This window comes from Silurus meridionalis, chromosome 2, assembly GCF_014805685.1.
Source record: "Silurus meridionalis isolate SWU-2019-XX chromosome 2, ASM1480568v1, whole genome shotgun sequence".
Classification (NCBI taxonomy): Eukaryota; Metazoa; Chordata; class Actinopteri; order Siluriformes; family Siluridae; genus Silurus; species Silurus meridionalis.
This window is the reverse complement of record NC_060885.1, coordinates 30,842,328-30,869,417: the sequence shown is the minus strand read 5'-3', so window position 1 is coordinate 30,869,417 and position 27,090 is coordinate 30,842,328. Positions and strand designations below refer to the sequence as shown.

The 27,090-nt window shown below is 38.3% G+C and overlaps 1 protein-coding gene across 4 annotated transcripts in view; it reads right to left on the bottom strand.

The window, feature by feature from the left end:
* Positions 1–235: 235 nt before the first annotated feature.
* Positions 236–27,090, bottom strand: part of cdh23 (cadherin-related 23) — a 239,459-nt gene continuing 212,604 nt past the window's right edge. For 3 of the 4 annotated variants that reach the window (XM_046836156.1, XM_046836155.1, XM_046836157.1), the window contains 32 exons: positions 23,841–24,062; positions 23,633–23,752; positions 22,612–22,792; positions 21,536–21,669; positions 20,317–20,526; positions 20,045–20,152; positions 19,629–19,731; positions 17,584–17,709; positions 17,291–17,494; positions 16,542–17,000; positions 15,418–15,534; positions 14,891–15,115; positions 14,410–14,579; positions 13,355–13,492; positions 12,492–12,611; positions 12,071–12,248; positions 11,695–11,906; positions 9,425–9,619; positions 8,831–8,944; positions 8,536–8,665; positions 7,015–7,281; positions 6,725–6,886; positions 6,188–6,444; positions 5,807–5,904; positions 5,554–5,674; positions 4,899–4,978; positions 4,531–4,571; positions 4,321–4,381; positions 3,944–4,073; positions 3,161–3,283; positions 2,919–3,026; positions 236–1,733 (listed from right to left, as the gene is read on the bottom strand). In XM_046836156.1, the coding sequence (XP_046692112.1) occupies positions 1,395–1,733; positions 2,919–3,026; positions 3,161–3,283; positions 3,944–4,073; positions 4,321–4,381; positions 4,531–4,571; positions 4,899–4,978; positions 5,554–5,674; positions 5,807–5,904; positions 6,188–6,444; positions 6,725–6,886; positions 7,015–7,281; positions 8,536–8,665; positions 8,831–8,944; positions 9,425–9,619; positions 11,695–11,906; positions 12,071–12,248; positions 12,492–12,611; positions 13,355–13,492; positions 14,410–14,579; positions 14,891–15,115; positions 15,418–15,534; positions 16,542–17,000; positions 17,291–17,494; positions 17,584–17,709; positions 19,629–19,731; positions 20,045–20,152; positions 20,317–20,526; positions 21,536–21,669; positions 22,612–22,792; positions 23,633–23,752; positions 23,841–24,062 (5,253 nt within the window). In that variant the 3' untranslated portion in view covers positions 236–1,394. The remainder of the gene's footprint in view (positions 1,734–2,918; positions 3,027–3,160; positions 3,284–3,943; positions 4,074–4,320; positions 4,382–4,530; positions 4,572–4,898; positions 4,979–5,553; positions 5,675–5,806; positions 5,905–6,187; positions 6,445–6,724; positions 6,887–7,014; positions 7,282–8,535; positions 8,666–8,830; positions 8,945–9,424; positions 9,620–11,694; positions 11,907–12,070; positions 12,249–12,491; positions 12,612–13,354; positions 13,493–14,409; positions 14,580–14,890; positions 15,116–15,417; positions 15,535–16,541; positions 17,001–17,290; positions 17,495–17,583; positions 17,710–19,628; positions 19,732–20,044; positions 20,153–20,316; positions 20,527–21,535; positions 21,670–22,611; positions 22,793–23,632; positions 23,753–23,840; positions 24,063–27,090) is intronic. The other variant, XM_046836159.1, reaches the window with a different exon arrangement.

Sequence of the window (27,090 nt, the reverse complement as noted above, 5' to 3'; positions counted from 1 at the left end):
AAAGAAGAAAACAAACCCTTTAGATACTACAAGACATTAAAATAAAATACGGCTGATATATTTTTACTTATGGTTTTTCAAAAAAATATCTTTTTTTCCTATTCTTTATATTTTTATATATCAAAACTCAAAGGAAAATAAATACTTATTTAACTTACAATATTTTTGTAATTTTTTCTTCTTTTTTTTTTTTTTTTTTTAAGAGGCAGGGGTACAAAAGTATTTAAATTCAAACTAAAATTTGATTTCATCTTTATTTTTACATGATAAAACCTCATGAGTTTGGTGGAAAAATTAAATAAAATAATAATAAAAAACAAACAAAAAAATCCAAATACACATTTAATTTTCACTGTTCTTCATTTTTCACAATGTCGGTCACAGGTCAAGCAAAAGTTACTGAATTACTGTCAAACATTTTTTAATACTTTCAGGCCACTGGACTCCATGAAAGAACAGAGCTCTTGTTTTTTATATTATCGATTTATTGATTGATTGATTTATGCCTCACTGTGTTTTTAGTCTTCATGGTCTGAAAGATGACTCTCAGGGGAAGACAGATGATTTAGGAAACAGATATCATCCATTGTGTCCAGCTGTTCTTATTGTTTCACTCAGAGGAGAACTTCTTGATTCCTTTTTCAAATATCAAATGTATATTTTTTCAGAACACACCTAAAAATGAAACCTAGAGTTCCTGTTTCGGCCTTTCGCTGGTCTGAGAGGATTGTGAATCCCTTTTTAACCCCCTGTGAGGTTATGAGCATGAAGCAGCACCAAGCACCTTCACATTTTTGTCTTGATGTCCTTCGAACCAAACGTCCTTCTAAACACAGTCTTTTATCTGTGGTCATAAAGTTAGAAATTTTTCCAGAGCCTTAGAGGGATGATCAGTGCAAAAAATAAATAGATAAAGATTTTTGTTCACATGTAACACCAGAAATCAAAGTTAAAAACTCTAATTTTGAAACTGGATTCTGACATTATACCAAAGCGTTTAAATGTTTTTGTAATTTTTAAGATACATTTTGTTCAAAGATTTCCACAGAGTTGAGCAGTCATCTGCCTCAGATTTCTTGTGTGTGTATGTGTGTGTGTGTGTGTGTCTGTGTGTTACTGAAAATGTCTTTAATAGGCTTTAAGTAATAAATAAATAAATAAATAAATAAATAAATAAATAAATAAATAAATAAATTTCCAAACATTTCCTGAGGCTCGACTTGTGGGAACTGTCCATTCTGTACAATTCAGACCACCACTGCTTTGTACATACTCATGATTCGCTCACTTGTGGCCTTCCATGTACATTCTCCCATATGGAAGATACAATAAAAGGGGGCCGAGAACTGATCTTTTTTTAACTGTCCCTCTCAGACCAGCGAGGCCTCGGCTAGTCAGAGCTCTGTGATCTCCAGTGGGCTTTCTGAAAGTGAGTTGACGCCCTTGTTGCGGTGCAGCGGTGTGGATTTTGCTGACTCGGTGCGAGCATTTCTTTCGGCGTACAGCGTGCCGTCTGCGTGCAGCGCCTCCAGAGAGCGTGCCAGCGCCCGCTGGTCATCTTCCGGCAAGCTATTAAGGTCGGAGGTCAAAAGTGTTCCTGTGCTGCCATGGACTACGTGGATACCATCCGGGCCACGCAACTCCACGGGGTGCTTGTGCTTGAATCGCAGCGTTCCTCTTCCTCCGATGCTCATTCGCTCGTCGTCATCATCATCGAGGTCGCTCTGTACCAGCTGTACCAGGACAGGTGGATGGAAAGGTGGAGAAAAACAAAAAAAAGATTTATTGCGAGTTTTTGGTTAACATTAGGTTTTATTATTTCTGAGATCAGATCGGGGAGAGACGGCATCCTTTAGTACAGTGGAATAAAAGCATGAGTTTAAACATGCACAGAAAAAGTGAGGTATATAATTATGTCCTGCCTTCATGATATAAGAGAAGAAAACGGCTTTTAGAGGAATTTGTTGGAAGGATTTGCGAAGAATTGGTATATGTAATACAGTTTTTTTACATGCTGAATCGTTTTAAATGATACAAAAGCAAGAATAATCAGACACTCTTCATAAGGCAGCAAGAGGAAGTGTGTGGGCTGCGAACAGGAAATTTAACAGAGGAAGATATAAGTGATGCTATATGTGCTAGGGGGAAAATAGAATAGTTTGTGATCAGGATACAGTTTGCATATTTATATCACTTTGCTATTTTTGGGTCACGCACAAGAAGGAAGTGGTACACAAGTAGTGGAAAAGTGATTTCTAGTACAGTGATGTCAAAGAGTGTGGTGTGAGCATATCATTTTATATATATATATATATATATATAAAGCAGGAATATACCTGTGAAAAAAGGTGAAAATAACCACATGGGAGGTTAAGAAGCAAGGTTTCAAAACAGGAAAGGGAAAATAATAGCATTAGATAGAAGAAATTAGAGAATGCTCTAAAATACAAAGAAGATAATAGTGGGGTAAAGCAGCAATGTCTTAGTAAAAAGTTCTGGAAATGTTCATTTATGTAGCAAAGGTTAAAATACTGCAACCCGAAATCAATACTATGGATATCTATTAGTTTAAATATCCACAAGGGGGGTCAGAAATCTGTCAAACAAAAGCGACTGTAAAAACCTAACATAGAAACATACAGGAATGTCCACACTGTGAGACACTGCCCTCTAGTGCAGTGGAGTAGGTAACTGCTGAACACTTTACAGACACACACTACTTAGTTGATAAACAACGGATTTAAAGAAGATTCGACGCACATTTCTTCAGTAAACATGTGGTAAAAAATGTTTAATTGATAGTGTGTGTTCAGAAAAGGTGAATCAGAGATACAGTGAGGGTTTTTGAACAGGTTTGTGAAAGAGGTAGGCCACTAGCCAGTAGTGAGGGAGAAGAAGATCCAGCTTTTTTCTCCCACCTCTGTGATGGATGACTGGTCTTGGCTGGTCGACTTGGTGACCAGACGTGCAGCAAAGAGCTTTTTGAGTCTCAGATAATCATCCAGTACCACCTTGAGCAGCGAGCCCTGATCAGATAGTGGGATCGGTCATGTCATGTTAGAATATGGAATTAGGATTTCGAGATCTGGTCTGGGTGGCAGTTCAGCTCTCTGGCCATGAACATGTGTATTACCAGAGGAACATTATATTCTGGACTCACCTTAATGGGTCCCTCACGCATGATTTGTCCCAGCTTGGCAATGTTATCATATTCCTGGATGGCAGCTCTAAGGTAGCGGTCATCTTCTGGTTTTGAGGCCTGAGGCTCACGGCCAAAAGTACCCTAAATAATAAATAATTAAAGTTACATTAAACAGTCACTGCTATTTTTTCTGCTTTGACTATAATTAATTATGGAAAAAAAAATTAAAATAAGGTTGGCCATAAATATTTAGAATGCCATTACTATCTATGTGGCATTTACATGGATTCCAGTTTTGTCCATTTGATGGTACAGTACATCATATTTTGTCGGTGGTTGACAGTAACAAAGTAAATGTAATTCGTTACTGTACTTAAGTGGCTTTTTCACATATCTGTACTTTTATAAGTATTTTCATTTGGGAAAACTTTTTCTTTAATTTACCACATTTCAAAGTCAAATATCTCACTTTTTAATCAACTGTATTTTGCCACAAATCAGGGCTTGTGGTATCTTCTTAGCATGAACGTACAGTTCAGCTTTAGTTCAACAGCAAAAATCTTGAGAGTAATAAATAAAGGAAGAATCTCCTGACTCTAACTTGCCACAAAATCCGTGGCCTTATTTGCGTGATTTAAGTAGCTGGCTTTCTAAAACAACTCTGTTTACTTCAGGGAACTGAAAATAAGGAACTGGATGTAACTGTGTAGGCCTGTTAAAAAGGACTTAGATATACAAATGACCATACATAGTGTTGTTGTGATACAGACTTGCATGCATGTGTGTGTGTGTGAGACTGACGTGAGTCCGAGCGGGGCTGTTCCACAGATCTGTAATGTCACTCAGGTTCTCGGGCAGGTCATCTTCATGATCAGCCTGGGCAGCCAACTCAAGGTTTCTGCAGAATGGGTCCAGCCATACAGGATTGGCTCTATAAAGTTGGAAGGTAGAGTTTTGCAGTATAATATAATAATGATACATAAGCTTCTGAAGACCACGTTTTCCCAGTGTCATGGGTGTAGTGTTAGGAGGACCTGATAAATGTGCTTATAAAAATAAAATATTTACTAGCTGGTACATTTACATAACCACTAATTTGCAAAAAAGTGATAAAAAAGAGGCCTTTGTGCATTGTATTTGTGCAGGGCTTATCAGCCGGGGCAGCTCGTCTCTCTTACCCTTCAAACGTGTACTTGTTGGTGTTGGGCATATCTAGAATGTCCATCAGTCCCTGGTTGCCTGGACAGCATGCAGAACAAACAAAGCTTGTTAACGTTACATTATAAGTGCAAAAACACACACACACATGCACGCACACAAAAATAAATATCTGCAAAGTCATGTTTGTTCATGGTTCTTATGAAACTGTTAACTTCCTAAGAACTCACCTGTCGAACCAGCAACGATGGCTTTCAGCTTCCTCTTGTGACTATCCAACATACACAGAAATACAATAATAAAAATAACAATAATACTGAATCACAAGAAAGTCACCTTCACATCAGTTTGATTCAATAAATTAAACTTTACATCTAAATGTTTATGTGCTACTGATGATTTCTTGTTGAAATCCCTGGTGGACCCTTGAGCAAAATCCTTAGCGTCTCTTTGCTAAAATAATATCCTCACTTCTTACTTCTTATATAAGACATCTTCCAAATGTAAGGACTTGAATGGATAAATGCCTAAATTTATTTAAATTTAGAGGAAAGTTTTAAGAGATAAGTATAAGATGAGGTTTGAAACATGTACTTACACTGTTCTGTAGTACCAATTCATGAAGATAAACAACATGGCAGCCAGAAACAGCAGCACAGCCAGGATTATTATAGCCATCTGGAGAAAAAGAGAGAGAGAGAGAGAGAGAGAGAGAGAGAGAGAGAGAGAGAGAGAGAGAGAGAGAGAGTCAAAGAGTCTAGTGTCAAACTCTAGTAGTGAGACTCTGCAATGTTGGAGTGAATACTAGAAGCTTGTAGTCAGAAAAAAGGATCATACATTTTTCTTTAAAGCCGGTTTATAGACGTTATATATCATTTGCATTATATTAAGTTATGATCCCCACCTGCATGTACATGCTGACAAAATTTGTTACAAAACAATTCCAACATTTTCCAGATGCCTCAGGTTTGCCAAATCCTTTTTCCAAAATGTTTTGTTTCCTTGAGTCACTCTGTATTATACAAGTTCAGTTGTTTGTTGTGTGCTTTCTAGGTTTAAAAAAAGATTTTCCATACTCTCGAGCTGAGAGTGATTTTCTAAGCAATTCTAGTTATATTTCCTCCAAATCATTATATACTTTTACTTTTTTACTGTGTACTTGATTTGTTTTTGCTTTTTCCTTGTGCGTATTTCATTTTTACAGGAAACAGTTCGCCAATTTTGTTTTGGCTTCAGATGTTGTGGACACCCACCTGAAGCGTAGTGAGGTCATCAGGGGCTCGTCCACTCACGGCAGGCTGGACATCCAGGACATTGTAGTTCCTGAACAGATTTCTCAACTGCTCTTTATTCTCGTCGATCATCTGAATAACCCTGTGCCAATGGACCCATAAATCAGTGAGACTTTTCAGTATGCAGTATTTAGACTTTTCATGATTTACAGTTTGAGTACGCTGACAGATCAAGGACTAAAGTTGAAAACAGAGAATGGACTGATATTCTGACCTCTCCACGTCAAGGATGCGATTGGTCTGTTTGTTGACGACGTGAAGCAGGACATCAGTTTGAGCAAAGTTCACTCTACCTTTTTTATCTACGTGGAACTGAAAGAGATGAAGTTAAAAGGAAGTTTCCATTAAAGATTACATTTTTTTTTTAAAGTCGGTTCACTATTTACAAACAGCAATAGATTTACCATGAAAGGGCTGTTAAAGGAAAATAATTTTCTATTACTGTTCCTTTTATACCTCAGCAACAACTTACACCTCTTACACCTTGCCAACGACTAGACACAAATGCCTTTTCAAACCCTGGCATGTGACATGTAACTCTAATTACAATTTGTTTTTTCCTTATCAGTTCATTTACATATATATACACACATACTTGTACATCGTCCATGTTGACTATGGCTCCTGTGATGTTCGAGAGCAGGTTTATAAACTCCTCCTGGAAGAGCCAGACACGTTCAGGGATCTCGTTGACAATGAGCTTTACTCTCTGGTCGTCTCGCAGGATGTAGATCCCCACCAGTGCAACATCACTGTGCCCTTCCAGGTCACGTGCCAACACTTCCACAACAAAATAGCCCGGGTCGTAGGCAGTGAAGAGGTCGAAGGTTCGGATTATACCGTCTGTCTGACCTGGACCGTGTGGAGTATAGACACATGGAGTATAGATACAAGAAACGCAGATAAGTATTGAACAGAACAGACTTAATAATTTGATAAAGTAAGGAATAAAACACGTTATTGGACTTTATTAATGCGCTTTATACATTTATCTCTCTTACACAACAATAGTTTTTTCAATGATTGAAATTTCAGATTTATTAAAGACTACCACAGTATATTCTTGATCCATTTATAGTTACTAAATGAAACCCAGTGCGAGTTGAAACTGCGATGAGGAAGTGATACGCACCGATAGTGAAGACATTGAAGAGCTCCTCTGATTCGTTTGACTGCAGTTTGATGTAGTGGATGGACAGAATGTGATAAAGAACCAGGCTGTTGTTGCCGATGTCGTTATCGATGGCCTGAACTTTAATCAGATCTGAACCCACTTTAGCGTCTGCTGCTACACCTGCAGAGAAACAGACAACAGATAAAATATTACAAATTTTTTTTTTATAAATATCACACTATGCCTCTACACCAGTCCCACACCTGGATCCATACGTCACTCCCACAGTAATATCTGCACTCCTGTACCTGCAGTGTACTCCAGCTTGGTGAACCTTGGCGGCTGGTCGTTGATGTCTTCCAGGTAAATCCTAACTTCTTGTAGGGTAGGGTCACGGCTCGGGTCGAGCGCCAGTCGGTTTCGCTGTGACCTTTGACCTCTCAGTGGCATCCAGTTCCTGTTGCTGGAGGCTTTGACGATGACGGCGTACACTTGGATTTCCTCTCGGTCCAGGTCCTTTTTCACTCGTAGAACTCCAGCCACGCTCAATCCAAAGTTTCCCTCAATGTCTCCACCTACAGATCAGCAGAAAGACTCATTGTCTCAATAGACATGAATAATCATGGAGCCATATACTGCTTGAGAAGCAAATTTCTGCTGCCAAAACTTATATCATCCTTTTCCTAAACCAACAACTCTGTGATTCGCCATGTGAGGCCAAAGTTTTCCTGTAATAGCAAATTCTGTGTTTCATGCCACGAATACCACACCTTCACCAACTAGGGTATTTATTTTTTATTAACATCAAACACGTTGACACTTTTTTTTCCCCAATTTTAGTTACAGTGAAAGTTATGGAATGGCTGCTAAAAAATTTACTCCTTTTTGTTCAGCTAATGCAGAAAGAATTTCTCTGATTTATGACCTGCAACACTTCTTACCTTCCCACCTGTGTACACACACCTGCCCTCAGGATGATCCTCAGGAACAAGGAGGGGTTTTGTGTGTTTACGTACAAAACCGTTTCATTTTTAGGAACAAAACTGCTTGTGAAAGCAGATCCTGCGAATATAATGAGGAACGTGCTTCTTTTCACGTACGTGCATCAAGCTTCAATTTTCAGAAGTTACACAATAGCAACTGCGTCATTTATTGGCCAACTTATTACAACACTAATGATAAAATATCCCTTTGGGGCTTTGTGGTAGCTGTGTCTACGTAGTTTTATTAGCATATTTGTGGACGATGAAGTGTTGACAGTTTGAACATTTATTTTAATGTTGCTTATAGCATTATGCTTATAGTTCTTGGATGCAGAGCTGAATCAGTTTAAATCTAGATTTAGACGTGTGCTGTGTGTGTGTGTGTCTGTATGTATGGAATGCATACATATATAGAATTATACAAGTACAGTCTGATACAAAATGCTTGCGTTTCTGTTGTAACAAGTTACCCATTTAGTGTTAGTTTTGGAAGGAGTCTGCAGTGTTAGCATTTTCTAAATGTAAGGATGTAAATGTAAGTTTCGGATAGTCCTCAGGACAGAGAGAGTGTATGCTTTTTGATTGCTTGTCTGTCTTACAATTTTAAGTGAGAGACACACAAGAATAATATTTTGGGCCCAATTTTAAGAGTAGTTATAAGAAATATCACCACTTGTACAGTCTCATGACTTTTTTCATAAACTTTTCTTGTAATTTGAAACAAATATTTGATACAAAATGAGTTGAATTTCATATTCTTATTTGCAATATTGCTTATCTGGTTAATTACACTGGAGGATAAATAACTAGAGTTTGTTATACTGCATATACTGTATTTGTCCAAACCTGCAATAAAATAGTAAACCACAGCATTGGAGCCTTCATCTGCATCCACTGCTCCTGTAACATTGCCAACCACTGTACCAGAGGGGGAGTGCTCAGGGACAGACAGAGACTGAAACAATGGGCCACCTCTCTGAAAGAGAGAGAGAGAGAGAGAGAGAGAGAGAGAGAGAGAGAGAGAGAGAGAGACATCAAAATATACAGTAAGCCATATTATTAAAATCCACAGACATGACCTGGTTCACTGTAAGATAAATTTGGTAGCTAAGAACATGAGGGTGAAGGAACATTCACTAACCGGTGGTTTGAGGAACACAGGCTCATTGTCATCAATATCAGACAGAGCCACCTGCAGAGGCTGAGTTGTCTCATACGGAACTGGCTGCCCAAGGTCATAAGCTACTACTATCAACTGCACACACACACACACACACACACACACACACACACACACACACACACACACACACTGCATGATGATCCTGTGCAAAACTATAAATACAGTAACAGTGGGGGTTTCAACCACATGCATATATATATATATATATATATATATATATATATATATATATATATATATATATATATATATATATAAATAAATAAATAAATAAGATAGATAGATAGATAGATAGATAGATAGATAGATAGATAGATAGATAGATAGATAGATAGATAGATAGATAATAAAAACAATTGATCTTATTTTAATATTCCGCTGTTCATAAATAAAACCGACAAAAAAATTAATAAATAAATACATAGATTCTGTGCGAGAACAAGAAATTAAAATCTTTTAAATAATTATTTATTAATAATCAACTGAATCGGATTTTGTATCACTGTCTCCGTGTCAGATTTGTGTCCTCAGTAAAGAGGTGCTGAGACTCACGCTGTAGAGGGCCTGCTTCTCTCTGTCCAGTTTGACAGCAGTGGTGATAACGCCGGTTATGGCATCAATGCGGAAGTTCTCCCAGTCCCGGTTCCCCGCTCCGGTCTGCAGAAAACTGTAGCGCACCTCTCCATTCACTCCTTCATCCTCATCTGTTGCAAACACCTCATACACCACAAGGCCTGGTGGCTGCTCCTGAAAAACAAAAACAAAAAGTTTTTTACCTCAGAATACACAAAAAGAGTGCTTAGTTTAATGTTTTTCTATGTTGTAACACCATGAACAAGTCTGTGACGATAAAAAAACCCTTGTGTTCTGATTGACAGAGTGACTGATTGATAAATTAACAGTCACCTGCATGGAAATAGGTGGTTTCATGTTACAGTCTCCAGTGTCAGTGTTTTGTAACTGTCAGAAAGGAATTTAAAGCAAACTTGAAAGCTGAAATGTTTTCCACAATGGGAAGCACTTTTATAGTGGAAACTTCTATCGAATGAGAAGAATAAAAGCTGAGAGGTTAAGGCATTTGGATCTGGAAGTCATGTGTTTAAATCCCTGCCACACCAAGCTGCCACTTCCAGGCTCCTGATCGGGGCCCTTATCCCCAGTTGTACGAATGAAATCTGGATAAAGGTGTCTGCCATATGTCGTAAATGTAGTTACATGAAGCACTGAACTTATATTCATAAAAACAAAGCTATAATTATCCCAGAAATTGAATGTGACAATGGACAATGGAGCTTTTTGTCACAAAAATAACTGATTTAATGATTTTGTGGAGTAGATATGTGTGCTTTAAAGGACAAGTTCAAAAGATCCTGTGATTGCATGCATTCAAACGCAAGCCAGCAGGATGTCGATGCCTTCACACAGATGAGGAACACGTTTGATTCAAGTTTCCCAAGAATGACAAACTTCAATGAAAGCGGTGTATGACAAAAAAATCCTGCGTCAACATGCTACAGCATGCCCGTCTTTTCAAGAGCACATTAAAGGCTCTGTTGCTTTTTTCCGTGAAACATTTGACATCGGGGCACTTGGACAAACGGGTGCAAGTCGAGGCCTGTTTTGAAATGTGGAGATGTGTATGAAGTGACCAGATGAGTTTAACTAGCACAGTGATAAACAACAGCAGAGATAAGGAATCATGAGTCATACATGTATGACTGAATACGTTTTTTTCACCATAATTTACTAAAAAACAATACTGTTCAATTTCTGTTCATTTCTCATATATTTATTAAACAACATAAAAAAAATTCCATTGTGAAACGTTTTCGCATAATGTTTTCCAAATTCCATTATCTGGTTTGCTCACTTTAGTCTTTTGCACCTGTGGCAATAAAAGATAGGTGCTAAAAAATGAAACCGGAAAGAACTGTTTACTGCCAGAACTTGTTTTTGAAATAATTCTTTCCAGTGCATTTATATTCTGCTTACTTGTTTGATATTTCATCATATACTGTAACAGTCAGTGGTAAAGCTTTTTTTTTTTTTTGTAACACCGGTTTATCCTATGACATACAAAGGAAACAATAAATAAAAAGCATTATTTGATTTCAGCTGGCAATCTAGTTGTGGTATAATGAAAGTCAGTAGGATTAAGACAAAGTGCATGTGGGTGAATGGTGGTGAAGGTGGATGAGTTTAAGTGCCTGGGATCGACTGTGCAAAGTAATGCAGAGTGTGATAGAGAAGTGAAGGAAAGGGTGGAGTGGGTGGTGTAGAGTGGCAGGAGTGATTTGGGATAAAAGTGTATCTGCAAAAGTTTATAAGACAATGGTGAGACCTGCTATGTTGTATGATTTCGAGACAGTGGCAGAGAACAGTGGAAGAAACAGTTGAAGATTTTTATCAGGGGGGACGAGGATTGGAAAAAGAGTTTATTAGAAGGACCGAGCAGGGAGGAGGTTTTGGAGACATGCTGAGAGAGGCACGATTAAGGTATGATCGTGTGAAAAAGGAGGGACATGGGTTATATCGGTGAAAGCCACCAGGCAAGAGGAAAAGAGGAAGGCCATGGAGGAGGTTTAAGGAGGTGGTGAAGGAAGATATGCAGGTGGCTGGTTTGAAAGAGGCAGATGTAGAGGACAGGGAGGAACTGTATGGAGACGGATTATCTGCTGTGAAGCAGCTAAAAAAAAAAAAAAAAAAGAAAGAAGAAGAATCTAGTTGTGGCATAAGATTAAAGCATGTCAGGACAAGATCACCAGGATAAATGGAAGGATAATCTATCCAAGCTCCATTCATTCTGATGCTTTGAGACCCACCTCGAGGATGTGCATGATGGTGCCATTCGCAGGTCTGACAAAGACGGGTCTGTTGTCATTTACGTCGACGACAGTGATTTGGAGAAGTGCCGTGCCCCAGAGAGGCGGCCGACCATGATCAGTCGCCACTATGGTCAAATTAAACCTCTCAAAACTGTGCAGCAAACGCAGAGACCGGATCAGACCAGTGTCAGGATCTAAAGAGAACGCATCTGAGAGAGAGAACGAGAGAGAGAGATGTAAATTATCTAAATATGTCAACAGAATTAGTTTTTTATTGTTAGGTTATTTCTGGTTTAAGGATTTTTGCTACCCTGTATGTTTGGGTATGTGTGTGTTTGTGTGTGTGTGTGCATGCGAGTGTGTGTGAGTTGACCTGCTCCAGGCCCCTGTAGGCTATAAGTGAGCAGGGCATTCTCTCCTTCGTCCAGGTCTGTAGCTGACAGAGTGATCACAGACGTGCCACTTGGCTCATTCTCAAAAACGGTGGAGCTGAACACGTGCTCCGAGAAGCGCGGTCGGAAATCGTTCACGTCAAGCACAGTCACCAGGACCTGACACAGAAATACAGGGAAAGAGAAAGAGAGAAAGAGAACAAGATGGAGGTTGATGGGTCATAAAAAAAAAAATGGCGATCAATTTGTTGTGAATTAACTCAATTTTGAAAGCAAGACTTAGTAAGATAGAAACTCAGTGGTATCCTATGATTCACCACACTAGATGTCCATGGACACTGTTGATTCTGTAAAACAAAAGCAACTTATTTGGTCACAGGCAGCTGGAAGTCCTTAAAATACCTGAACTGAATTTTCACGACGGTTGTTGGAGCTACCTCCAGGATTGTCCCTGGCTATAGCTGTAAGTGTGTAGTGGTCTTTAGTCTCTCGGTCCAATGGAGACAGGATGTAGATGTCCCCCTGTGAGAAACCACAGGATCAGGCATGTACCATCATATCTTACATATCTTTGTAGTGGGTAATAGCCAGGATTTGAAGTTACATTCTCTATGCTGATAATTAGTCATATGATACGAGGTGCTATCAAAATGTTTCGAGACGTCACAAGAAAGTACTTTATTTATCTATGTTTACACACTATCTCCTTTAAACAAATCCCCTTGCAAAGCAATACAGTGCTCCCAGCATTCCTGACACTTCTGGAATTCTTTTAAAGGCGTGTCCAGCAGCTTCTGCAATTCGCACAGGATCTCCGCAATGGTGTTAAAATGGCGACCTATGGGCTGGATTCTTTTTTATCTTCGGGAAGACGGCAAAGGCTGTAGGACCCAAATCTGGGGAGTAGGGTGGGTGCGGAAGTGAGTCAGAATAGCACCAGTTGCACAGCTCCCGATGTACACAGGACGATGTCTTTTGGCACACTGACTTATGAAAGCCGGTGCTCCCTTTGACTGTGCATGCAGCCTTGTGCTGCCATCCGTTGGCGTGTGACACAACTAGTCTCGAATCTTTTTAATACCACCTCGTATGTAAGCAATACGTTTGCTAATTCTTTTGTATCAATTAAGAATGGCATCCCATTTGTTTTATCCAGGTGCTATTTCACTTTTTTAATGATTATAGTCTTCCTGTCCCAAACACACCTGCAAAATCTCATTCTCTCGATCTATTTTTCTTTTCCTCACACACATGTTTGCACTTACCGTAGATGGGGTGATCCCAAACTTGCCCTCTCCGTCAACCAGCCCGTACTCTATCACTGCAAACAGTCCGGAGTCGGCATCTGTAGCACTGACTCTAACAATGATGGTGCCCAAGGCCACATTCTCAAATACTGGCTTCTGTACACACACACACACACAGAAGTGAGATAATACAGGTATGTGCATCAAATCTACTTCATTCTATATCAATATCTTGCTTGCAAACCGGTTCCTGTCAAAGTAGCTCCTACGTTAATACACTCTCTGAACAACATGTTAATTTATATTTTCTGCCTATTCATTCACACTCACACTTCTAAGTTTCTCACTGGGGAAACTCTTGAGTATTTCTTTGTTTAAAAGCCATGTGCAGGAATCATTTACTCCATATGCAAACTGAGCTGAGGTTATATCAGCGTGACAGGAAGTGAAGAGCAGTTGAGCTGAAATCCTCCTCAACTGTTTTCGCATTCACAAAGAAAACTTTGTGGTGACTATTTTATTCGGTTTGTCTAGTTTTAGAAAAGAAAACAGTAAAAATAGAAGCTTGGTATCTAAAATCAAAATCTTATTCCAAAAATATCATGCTAACTGTGATATATTTTTTTAGTAGAAACGAAGCAAAAGAAAGGTTTTGCTGCACATCCATTTTACACTTTATACACATTTATATTTGGTGATTGGATTCTCACCTTGAAACCTTTTGATTATATAAAATATTACATGCAAAAATTTGAATATAATGTCAAGCAGTGAAACTATAAAGTATTAAAATATCCTGCTTATCTAAGAGAACTGCACACTATTTGCAATTCAATTTCAATCTATGTAAATGCTCAGTGTTAAACGAAAAAAGTAGTTTATGTATTTTAGCAATTGACACGTGATTATTCATTTCGTAAAGACCAATATACGCTCTGTGTGTCTTGTTAGACTGAACTTGACATGATGATTGTGCACAAATAGGATGAAAATGTGCATGACAAATCAAAATAATACAGAAAATTACACAATACTATGTAAATACAGGAATAATCTCTTGAGAATCCTGGTACCTGATATGATGGCTGTGTGAAGACAGGGTTGTTGTCATTTACGTCGACGATGCGTAGATAAACAGGCAGTTCGGACGAGCGCGGTGGACTGCCCCGATCCTGAGTGCGTACTGTAAAGTTCAACCAGGTCACCTGCTCGTAATCCACTGTACGATTGGCTATAATCTTACCTGAGCAACAAAATGCAGCATACATTAGAGCATACGTTAAAACAATAATAAACTGAATTTAATACAAATGCTTCTATGACTATGAATCATCTTCATCATCGTTTACAAGTTTGGACACCTGATAGCTTTTCTATTTATTTATGTTTTTTCTATTGAACTATTTTAAAATAAAGACATACAAAATAACACATATGCAATCCTGTTTTTACTGCAGGTGTATGTGTACATGTATGTATGTGTGTGTGTGTGTGTGTGTGTGTGTGTGTGTGTGTGTGTGTGTGTGTGTGTGTTTTTGTTGTGTTTTTATTTACCAGTTGATGGGTCCTCCAGTCTGACATAGCCTCCTCTTGGCAAATTGAGCAGCTCATAAAAGATCTGACCATTTGGGCCTTTGTCCGGATCGACAGCAGATACAGAGAGCAGAGTGGTGCCAGGCTGAGCTCCTTCGAGAATGCTCTCAGAGAAGTTGGTGACACCAAATGGACGAAAACGAGGAGCATTGTCATTCACATCCAGGATGCTAATGGTAAGCCTGGCTGTCAAGAGTGGTAAAGGGGAAGCAGGACAGAAAGACAGGAAAAGTGTGAGAAAAATGATTATGGAGTGGAAATATAGATAGATAATAATAAAAATACAAATACAAATCAATAAGGATATCAAATACAAAATTTGCAGACATATTGTAATAATTTCTAAAGAAAAATAAACGTTTAGGATAGATATTATGATATAGTGATTCTGCTAGATATAATAGGGAGAATAATTTTAAGTATAAAAAAATAAAATAGTACTGAGAAGATAAGAGAGACTGAAAGAGAAACAGAACATTCATACTTACCATTGGGCACACTGACTGACATGTCTATGATGTCACTAGCATTGTCATGCACTGACACGATGATCTCAAAAGTAGCTACCAGCTCTCTGTTTAAAGGGTTTCGTACAAATACAGCACCTGTGGATACAGCAATAATAATATAATACGTTGGTATATGAAACATTTTTAATGGTTAAAATAAATGTATATATACACCAATCAGGTATAATATTAAGACATTATAACATTATGAATGGTGAGTGAGTAACACTGATTGTCTATTCATCATGGCTTGTTAGTGGGTGGGATACATTAGGCAGCAAGTAAACATTTTGTTCTCAAAGTTGATGTGTTAAAAGCAGGAAAAATGGGCAAGCGTATGGGCTTGACTAGTGCCAAATTGTGACTGCTAGACGACTGAATCAGAGCATCTCCAAAGCTGCAGCTCTTGTTGGTTGTTCCTGGTCTGCAGTGGTCTAGCAAAAGTGGTCCAAGGAAGGACCAGTGGTGAACCAGTGACAGGGTCATGGGTGGCTGGTGGTCGCTTCAGAGGAATTCTTGGTATACAGTATGTGTACATCCTCTGGAGGCACAGTCATTGTCTTCCAAAATACCAGTGTTCCAGCCTCAACTTACTGTTCCTCCTGTCTTTCCATCTGTAAATATGTCTGTTTATAACCCACTACAGTCTCTAGCCATTTTCTTGTCGTGGTCTTAATGCACTGTTTGGTTCAGTCTTTGTCAATGTCAATGTCAGTCTTTAAACCCCAACTCGAGTTCCAGTCCTTGATCCAGCTACATTTCCCTGCACCCGGACCCAATCTATAATAGGAAATGTCTTGAAACCAACCAGCCTAGTCTATTAATATATCTCTGTAATGTTTCTATCTTTTGCACCAGTCTGACCTTATAAGTCATCCAAGACCTGTGTTTATTAATGTGCTCTCCAGTGGTATGTTTTCTTAATATTTTAGAATCCCTGGTTTATTAGTCTAACTTTTTGTTCAATATACATGGCTTTACTGTTTGTAACTATGATAAAGGATTTACCGCCAATTACATGTATATTTCTTTAGCTATAATGGAGCTGCACAGGACTATGATCCAACCAGATGAATAAACACTTTAGACTTTGTTGTGCTCACCTGTGTGAAAGTCAATCCCAAACGAATCCTGCAGGCCACTCACTTGGTTATTATTATCATCCCTCGCTTCCACCGAGATTATATAATACTCTAGACGAGGTCGGAGGTCAGGGTCTTCAGCAGCTAATGTGGCCACCACTACACCAGGGGGTGTTGACTCGTTGACACTGATCGTTTGTACAGGCTGCAAGAAGCGAGGCCTAGAGTCATTTACATCGTCCAGCACGATAGTGAGTGTGGCTGTTCCTGACAGAGTTGGCGTGCCCCGATCTGTAGCCATGACGACCAGCCGGTATGAGCCACGCTCCTCGCGGTCAAGGGTAGCATTACCCACAAGTACAGCCCCAGAGACTGCATCGACCAAAAAACGATCCTGAGCTCCACTCTCTAAGCGGTACTGCAACCAACCGTTGGAGCCTGCGTCTGCATCGGTGGCTGAGAGTTGTGTCACTACAACACCTGAGGAAAGCAGGCAAAATAATAATACATAAAATCTTTTTTAAATCGCATGCATTCAGTTAATGATGAGAACTCCAAATAACAAAATACTCCGTCTTTGCATTATTGGAACCCATGAAAAAGTCATATTAAATCCACTATGTCCCCAATTTAAACTCTCAACTTAACCTTTTTAGGCTGAAAACAACTGTTTTCAGTAATCTTGAGATTACATTTCGTCACATCTAAAACTTACAGAGATACAGCTACTCCTTGCCTCAAGGAGAACTATGTCTCCCTCATGTTCTTACCAGTAGGACTGTTTTCTGGCAGGCGCACAGTAAAGCTGGAAGGGCTGAACACTGGAGGATTGTCATTCCTGTCCAGTATGGTAATGGTGAGAGGAACAGTACTGTTCAGACCACCAATGTCTTCACTAACCAGGAACAACTCTACTCGCGGATCAGAAAAGGCTTCACGGTCCAACACGGCACCTTCATGCACTGATACCACAGCTAGAACAGAGAGAGATTTGTCATCATGTCCTTTAGAGAAAAGCAGTAAAAGGCTTAAATGCAATGTTTCCATGTACAATGTATCTTACCAGTGGTAAAGTTGATGGTGAAAAGATCAATCCTTGGACCAATCAGTCCATATTTTACCACAGCATTGGGTCCAATATCTCTATCTGTGGCCAGAACAGGCCCATTCAGGATAAGCACAGTGGTACCTGGGGACAGAGGAACAGAGAGAAGAAACAGAGAAGCATAATGGTATGAAATAGACAAAGTTCTGTTCTTCAGTTCTTATTCAAAGCATGGTGTTTTTGTTTTGCCAAAAAAGCCCAAAATAGATTTCATTAAAATTGTAGGTAACTAGCTCTAAGAATTTCAAGAATATCTCACAACTGTTAACTGACATGTCTTAATATTTCCATGCAATTAACTAACCCTCTGGTAGTGTGTGCTTTTCACCAAGAGCAGTCAAGACAAGTAAAGAATTGGAGTCACATTATGTTTATTCACATGCTCACTTCTGTTCAACAAACAGTTTTTCCTGATGAGGTAAATGATGGATCCAATGCCTATCCTGGGAACACAATCCACAAATTGGGCAATACTCTTTCGCACACTCGTTCAAAACCAACCTCTAAACTTAGGCCAATTTAAAGTAGAGAAACCAAATGGAATGTTGAGGTGTCTACCCATAAAGGGAAAAAAAATGTACGTAAAAAATAATAGTTCACTGACTAACCACTATAGGAGTAGCCAGGAGTTACCCATAAACCTTTTTTAACCAAAAGAATCTTGAATTCTTGAAATTGTTGAAAGAAAAGTAAGACCATGCATGCTAATATAAATCTAACAATAATTGCATGGTTTAAAACCAGAGTTGTGGTTATTTTGGATGAAGTTACACCAGGGCACTGGTTGGGAAATTCCACTCCTATTCCTAAATACCCATATGTTTTGCACAGATTTAGTGTTTTAAACCAACTACAATCTGAGCTCAGCAAATACAGGAAAATTAAAGATGCACTGTCCATGCAGTCCTGGTAATCCTGGAAAAACTATGACTGAGACTGAGGATAGTAAGAGACTAATTAAGTTAGCTTTAACACACTGATATCTGCACGATGATCTAAATCCGTAATGAGCAAACCAATAGTAAAAGTGACACGAAAGAAAAAATGTCTGGCAACATAAACAGGTTATAAACCTACCTAGATGGTGAGACTGCATCTGACTTAGAACACTAATAGGAAATCTATTACTTAGCATAGAACAATTGTCTCTCTTAGGTAACATTTAAAATATTTTTGCATACATTGTGAAGTCACACTTAATATTTGCAGACAAATAACAGCCAGTGAGATAAGCAAAGTCAGTGAGCCAAAAAAAGACATTCCCTTGAATCCAACAAAAATGTTCCAGGCAAAATAAAAAATATCATGATTGATGGTATTAAAACCTGGATTGCCATCAAGTATTACATGCAAGCAGATGTAGTCCTGGTCAGAGGCCAGTAGCTTGTAATTTTTTTACTTTAACCATTTGCAAGCTGTAACCCTGACTGAAAGATTAAGTGTATGAATTCTGCTTATCTAGGATATTAGAGAGAATAGATTTAATTCAATCATATAATATTGGACTATATTTCGGAAATTCAGTGTCAGGTTTCTTAATCACCGGTTTAATAAATGCTAGTTTGGATAATTTAGACATTTAAGGTCAAGAGAGGAGGTTGAAATATTTTGAACAGTGTTTGTTTGCTCCTGGCAGTATATCCATGATGTTTTTACATAAAGCCAGTGTATTATTTCAATCAAAGACATGGACCTCAGAGTGCACGAATGCAGATCCATGAAGATATGTTTTACATGAACTGGAGTGGAAGATCTTGATAGGACTTCTATAGGGCTCTGATCTCAACCCTACTGAACACATTTGGGATGAATTGAAATGCTATATCATTACCTGACTTTACACCCTTTTAGCTGAATAAGCACAAATCTCCATATGCACACTAATTCCAGAAAGTGGAGGTTATTCAAAAAGCACATACTGTACGAATCTTATTTCCAAGTGTCCACAAACTCCTGTTCATATATTATACATCTCGTCATGAAAAGGTCTCTGAGTCACAAACCTGTTGGAGAATTCTCACTGATTTCTCCTCTGTAGCTTGTTAATGTGAAAATCGGCCGGTTGTCATTTATATCCAAAATGGTGACCACCAGATTTTCAGAATCCTGCAGTTGGGCATAAAAAGAAATCAAAGCTGATGTGGTGGTGACCGTCTACAGATATGCAAAAAGATTACACACAAAACTGGAATAAGAGACGAAAATCATGAGGCACTTATGCATTATAGTTTTGGTTTTACTGTTGTACTAACAATTCATTAAGCTATGGCCAGATGACCAAATTTAAAAATAGTCATACTACAAGATGGTGAATTTTATCTGGTATTATGGTGCACTTAGAAATAGAAAATTGTGCTGGAGATCAGTTTTAAAATCCTACTATGCATTAATATATAATATTAAAAAGCACAGCACATACTCTTCGAGCAATACGTTGGTTCTCTGGGTTGTCCTTCACTGTGATAGTCAGTGTATATTCTGCAATTCTTTCTCGGTCCAAGGGTCTGTTCACTTGAACCACACCTGACTAAGAAAAAGAATAAAATTAATTAACTCCACATACAATAATTCCAATTTAACATTGAAGCCAAATGAACAATTGAACCAAAGGAAACTGCTGGCGTTATATCAACTCCTTGTCCCAAACAACAAACTGCCCTCGCTGTCTGACTCTGCACCCCATTTTCTCACAGTTTCATTGATGTAGAAAGCTCCATCTGGATTGCCCGCTGTAATGTTGAATGTTAGGAGAGCGTTGCGTCCACTGTCGGCGTCCTGCGCTTGTACCCTCGCGATCGAAGTCTGAACAGGTGATCCCTCACTCACACTGGTGTTCAAGGGCAAGTTCATCAATATGGGGTCGTTATCATTTATATCCAGTACCACAATGCCCACTATAACCTGCACACACACAAACACAGTCGTAGATTTAAAAAGTAAGTCATGTAGCCTAAAAATATATAACAATTATAATTACATTTTTTTAATTGTTTTTGTTTAAAAGCAGAAATACAGTTAAAAAGCATTGTTTCAATGATAAATGCTTTTTGTGGTTGCAATTGTTTGGAAGGTGTGACGTCAAAGGAACAAAGGAACACAAATTTTATAGTCTTATATTAACTCTGGCTAACAGTCAGATCCAGCAGGATGTATCTATATGGTAAGTACTAAACAAAGGTTCTTCTTCCCTCACGTCCCAAAACGTCCGTGTCCCGTGAAGTGCTTCTGTAACCGAATGAAGCACGGTGGTGGGTGCTTTTTTTGACTTTGGCCATTTTTAGCATGAGAATCCTTGTTAACAGTGTCAATAACTCAATGCATGAAATAGCGTTAGAGCCCCATTTTAAAGTATCATACTTTGATAGTTTATTAAATTAGTGTAAATAGGGAAAACTATTTCTACCCCTAAAGCATAACATTAATGATAAAAATATATAAATATCAGAAATCAGAAATACATTTAAAAAGCATTGTTTCAACGATAAATGCTTTATGTGGTTGCCATAATATCATCAATAATCACTGAAATCATTTCTGGACCAAAAAATCTGTATATAAAAGCAACTAAATGAAATATCTATTTCATCTGAACTAAATGCAAACATAATATTCATTAAAAAAATGATTTAAAATTATAAACATTTATTTGTAAGAGAAAAAATGTTTTAGACAGTGGCTGGGATTTATTAATATGCAATAAAATATTAATTTACTGATTCTACATGCACATTGCTAAAAAGTAAAATAATAGGAAAACTGAATAAAATGAAAAATTTTTAGCGTATTAATCATTCTTACATCGTTCCTGCTTGTTGTTTTTTAAAGCTACATACTGTATTAGAAGAATATTACATGACATCATGTGTGTGTGTGTGTGTGTGTGTGTGTGTGTGTGTGTGTGTGTGTGTACCGTGCTGCTGCGTGGAGGAGTCCCCAGGTCTTTAGCAGTAACCGTGATGTTATAATAAGCTGTAGTCTCTCTGTCTAGTTCAACGTCTCTTCTGACTCTCAACTCTCCCTCCACAGGAGAGACGATGAACTCATCTAGAACACACAACATAGAGAAACCTTCAAGTCTTTCAAATGCAAACAAACGTTCTCTAAATACAAGTCAAATTCTTTGAGTAAAACGCTTTCACATGTACGATACCATTCTCACTTTTACATAATATACACTGTCCCATTCATATCATCTTTCACATTCACAAGAAACATATCAGAATCTTATAATACATTAAATAGTCCGATAATATTGTCTCGTTTAAAAAAAATATAAATAAATTCCAAATTCGCGTAACATGCACTCATATTTATACAGATCACTCCGAATTTTTTTTTCCATGTTTACAGTTTTCTAACCATATTAAACTGAAAACCTCCTTTCACATTCATTTAAAATGTGTGGTGGTCTGAAAAGGCCACTTCACCTAAAATCCTGCAAATCAAGTCTTACTTGCATGATTATCAGCACAATATAATGATTATATCATTCACAAAAATTAAACTAGAGTGAAGGAACTGCAGCAGCTTTCGTATAATGTTGATGGAAACCTTTAATGGAAACTGAGAAAATCAGAATGAAACCTTTAAATGTAGGTTTTTTCCCCCATTAAATTTTTGGAAAAATAAAATCAGATTTTGAAAAACTAGAACTTTGCAGATACTTGCAAACAAGTCTAACTTTAGCAAAGCGTGTAATTTCCAGAACTTTGTTTAGCAAAATGGGGCATGATTTCACCATAGGACGGGGATTTCCCAGAATGAGACATCAACATTCTCACGTTTATATTCTGAATAGCAGCCTGAATAGACGCATGTGGTATTTCAAATTTCACTTTTTTACTCATATGAAGGCAATCGTCACTGAGAGCATTTGAATCACGTTTGACATTTGTCTTACACCCACATTATGGGTCTAATTTCACACACACACACACACACACACACACACACACACACACACACACACACACACACTACTCTCACTGTTGGGGTCCCCGGCTGTTATGCTGAATTCCACTTTTCCATTAAGACCAGAGTCCTCATCGGTGGCCCTCAGTGTGCAGACTCGAGGCCCCGGCTGGCCCTCTGTAATCTCAAATGGGCCCTCAAAATGATTCGGGAACTGTGGAGTCACATCGTTCACATCGATCACATTCACCAGCACCTAAAACACAAGGGGATTAAAACAAAGACTACATGTTTGTTTGCAACTTTTTTCACTTTGTAATGTAGCTGCACTTTTACAAATGCTCCTATACAAATTTCTCAGCAGGAGATAAATGCACATTAACATTTTTACATCAATTTTCTCATTCATTTCTCATTCAATAAATAGAGAACTATAATGTTTTTTTTCATCAAATCAACTGAAATTTTGTCTGTCACATACACATTTGTACAAAGTACAACATGTAGTGAAATGCTTTATATGACTGTCCAACATGTAAATAGAAAAAGAGTATTGGAAAATAAACACTGTGCTTCATTCTGTCACTTTCCCATCAGTGATTACTACATAAAAAAAAACCTTATAGCTCAGGCAAGCAAACATTTGCAGAAATATCGGCTTTACCAAAAGAACCCTGGCTGGTGATTTGTCCAACTTTGAACCAGGACATATTTACAGTTTTATTGTTTGGAAGTTGTTTTGTCAAAGGAGCAATAGAAAACAAACTTTATAGTCTTATATTAACTCTTGCTAACAATCAGATCCAGCAGGATGTATCTATATGGTAAGTACTGAACATGGTTCTCCTTCCCTCACGTCCCAAAACACACTTCTTCGGAGACGTTCTTCTCGAGCGTGTCCCGTGAAGTGCTTCTGTAACCGAATGAAGCACGGTGGTGGGTGCTGATCAAAAAATAAAAACTGTCCAAAACTTATACAGACTCGGAAGGAGTGTATTTGGAACAGAAATACATCCAAATGGCTTTTTTTTTTATGACTTTGGCCATCTCTATAAAGTGTATTGCAGATACTGTATGCTTATAATTTTTCACACACAGTGGCGCTAGATGTCAGTCTGAGCTGCGGTATTGGACATTGATCAGTAGCAGTAATGATCAGGGTGTAGCGTCCACCACTGATCTCATAATCCACCGCTTTCATCACCGTGATCCGGCCCTGTAAAGCAGAAACACAAACACACAAAGCTTAATGTTTTGTTTCCTTGATTTACACACAATGCAAACTGTTCTCCGGAACCATCTACCGTAGTGGGACTGATGCTGAACGTTTGAGCAATGTTGCCGAACATGATGGCGTAGCGCAGAGTCCCGTTTAGACCTTCGTCGGGGTCGGTGGCCGTAACCGTAGCGATGGTGGCCCCTATCGTGTCGGGACCCTCAGTGAGGATGGTCACATACTCTTTTGCAGCAAAAGCTGGAGCGTTGTCGTTCTCGTCGATTATCTGAACCCATACCATGGTGGATGTCTGTAGTAAGATATGACATGATAGGTGTCATGTGAATACATTTATTATAAGAATTGCTTAACTTCTGACAAATCCTATTAAAGAATTGAAGAGCTCGGAATCAGAAGCTAAAATAATAGTGCCATGACTGTCTAGATGGTTAAAGAAGCATATTGCCAGCACAGTTTTTGGTGTAGGCAAAGTAAACAGGCGCCTGCCTGGCCAATGCCCTCGCCCTCGCCCTCCCCCATTTAAATGATATACCTGTTGTTCTTCTAAAGTTTAATATATGTTGGCATACTCGAATTCAGGCAATTTGGCAATGATTCTTAAATGTGTTGAACTTTTTGTATTTAAGGTTGCGAATGATTTGCATGGTGTGGGAGTGCAGCGTTGTGGTGTGAGGGTGGAGCTATTGGGGGCAGGGGGTGACAATAGGAAACTCGCCTAGGGTGCAAAAAAGGCTAAGAAAGGCCCTGCATATTGCACATACGTAGGTAGTGTATGATTGCTCGGTGTAATATGTATCACAACCCATGTTCTGAATGGTTACCAATATATCTACTGCTATGGACGAGCCAAACAAACAGTGCTCAATGCAATGCTCATGCTGCAATTTAATATTAACCTTTGCATTCTGACATAATGCTGACTGTTGTCTTATTTCTCAAGAAAATGACAAGTTTAAACAGAACAAATGAGAAAATGGAGTTCAAGTCAAGACAAAGGCTGACAGGATGTTTCACAGAAGAACTGCACGATGTTCTACCACAGGGTCAGTGAACGCCCAACATTCAAAAGTAAAAAAATCTCTAAAACAAGACCATTGTTGTACTCTGTAAAACCTCTTATTTATTCCTAAATGTTATTCTCAAGAGTGTTATCTGTACGTATCTGTAATGTGACCTATAAAATAAAAAAAAAAAGGTTCACACAAAGGAAGCATTTCCACACATACACTTGTTCACATAGTTCACGTGTCATTCTCAAGCTCGGGGACATGACACAGTTTTCGGGGTAGAAATGAATGAGGTTGCATATGAGGTTGCAAATGAGTGCGTAAAACTTTGTCCTTCCTGTTTGTACAACATGTACCTCAGTAACAGAAGAAAAAAAAAGTCACCCAGATTGGCAACATCATGAGAAAACGGGAAGGTGAATCAAATAAAGAAAAGATTTGTGTGTGGGATTGGACATGTTTAGATATTAATGCAGATATTAAGGGCATATTATCAGGTGTTGTTCCCGCTCTGCAGTGGTCAGTATCTATCGAAAGTGGTCCAAGGAAGGAACTGTTGTGAACCGGGTCAGGACTGTTTTGGCAGCAAAATGGGGACCAACACAATATTAGGCAGGTGGTCATAAAGTTATGCCTGATTGGTGTACATAATAAATGCATACTGTATATTACGAAGCACTGACAGTGGAAAGTCCTTCCAAAAACACCAAATAACCATCTCCCTACCGACAACAGGTTTAGATTATGTCGAGTGTAGACTAGGCCAGTCCCTGTGACCGTCCTGATACTATAGAAATAACTCATGCTTACAAGCACTTTAAAAAAAAAACCTGGGGTTTTCCCTGTAGTCTGAACTACTGTCAGAACTGCTGTTGTACAACATCTTGTGTCCAATAATTATGGAGAACTAAGCAGCACTGTGGTATAATATATCCCAAACATATAAAGCACAGATTTTCAGAAAACAATAATAATGCTTTAGGGCTTGGTATTACTGAAAGCCTGGGTGCTTTCTTTAAGCTTAGCTTCACTTTTTTTCTTGTTGAATGTATTTTTACTCATTTTTTCTAAATGTCCAGGTACACTGAAGAAGTTCAGGTGATCTATAGTACCTTATTATTTTGGATTTATGAGTGTTGTTTTATAGTGTAGACATAACAGGCTTTGTACAAAGGGTGCATTTGATATTCAAAAAATGCAAATTGTTCTGAAACAGTTGAGATCTGACAGTGAAACCTGGCCCCCTTTTATTTACTTTCGCACTCATTAAAATGCGTAAATCTTCTTACATAGGGATACGCCGGCCTATATCTTATGACACGCATGTTGAATGCCATTTACTGAGAACTCGGAGAGACCAGAGAGCTGCAGGGCCTTTGAGTTGGTCAGCATTAATGTGAAACCAGTGGTGAAACTACTGCATTCAAATTCAACGAGCGCACATCCAGAACACGATGTGTGCTTCTTGTTTTTCTTCCTGTTTGGCCTGTTTAGCCTGTTGATGTTTTACAACTGCTACTTTCATAAGAGTGGTGTGAAAAATGTTGCTTTATTCTTATTTTCAGTCACCATAGAAGTGGATAAAAAATGCCAAGTGGGTGGAAAAAATTTAATTTGTCAAATCCAGTCATGGGTCTTTAACCGGGGGTCTGTGATCCCAAGGTTTTTCGTGGGGGGGTACTGCAGGGGGTCTGCTCATTATGTTAAATTAACTTCAACTTAAAGCTGATGTTTATGTTAATGTATAATTATCGACCTGTCAGTAAAATGTAATGTTAAGTTCTATTAAAATTAGAGTTCATATAATTGTATAATAGTCCACCTGATAGTAAAAGGAAAAGGCAAAATGTTTCTTATGCATAAACCTTTTATAAAATTTTAAATTATGATGCACGCAATGATGCATGTACAACAACAACATAGTTCTAATTGTCTTAACATAATATAACTGGCGTAATATGACGGGTTTCTTTTAATATCATTGACTGTGTTTGACACATTTTGTATCAGGGGGTCCCTGACCCATGTCTCTATCACCTAAGGGGCCCTTGAACTGAAAAACTTTGAAGTCCGCTTAGTCATTTTTTATTTCAATTTCAGTTGATCGAGATCTGATATGCTGACGTAACAAAAACCCTGTATTGAATTACCACCTACAGCATCAAATTTATACTTCTGACGTTCACTCTGTAATTGTTGTTAATATAAAATAATAATATTACAATAAGAGTAGTAAAAGTAGTAGTAATCATGGTGGCAGAGGAGGTACTAGGATAAATAATCCTAAAAATAAAGGAACCAAAGGAACAA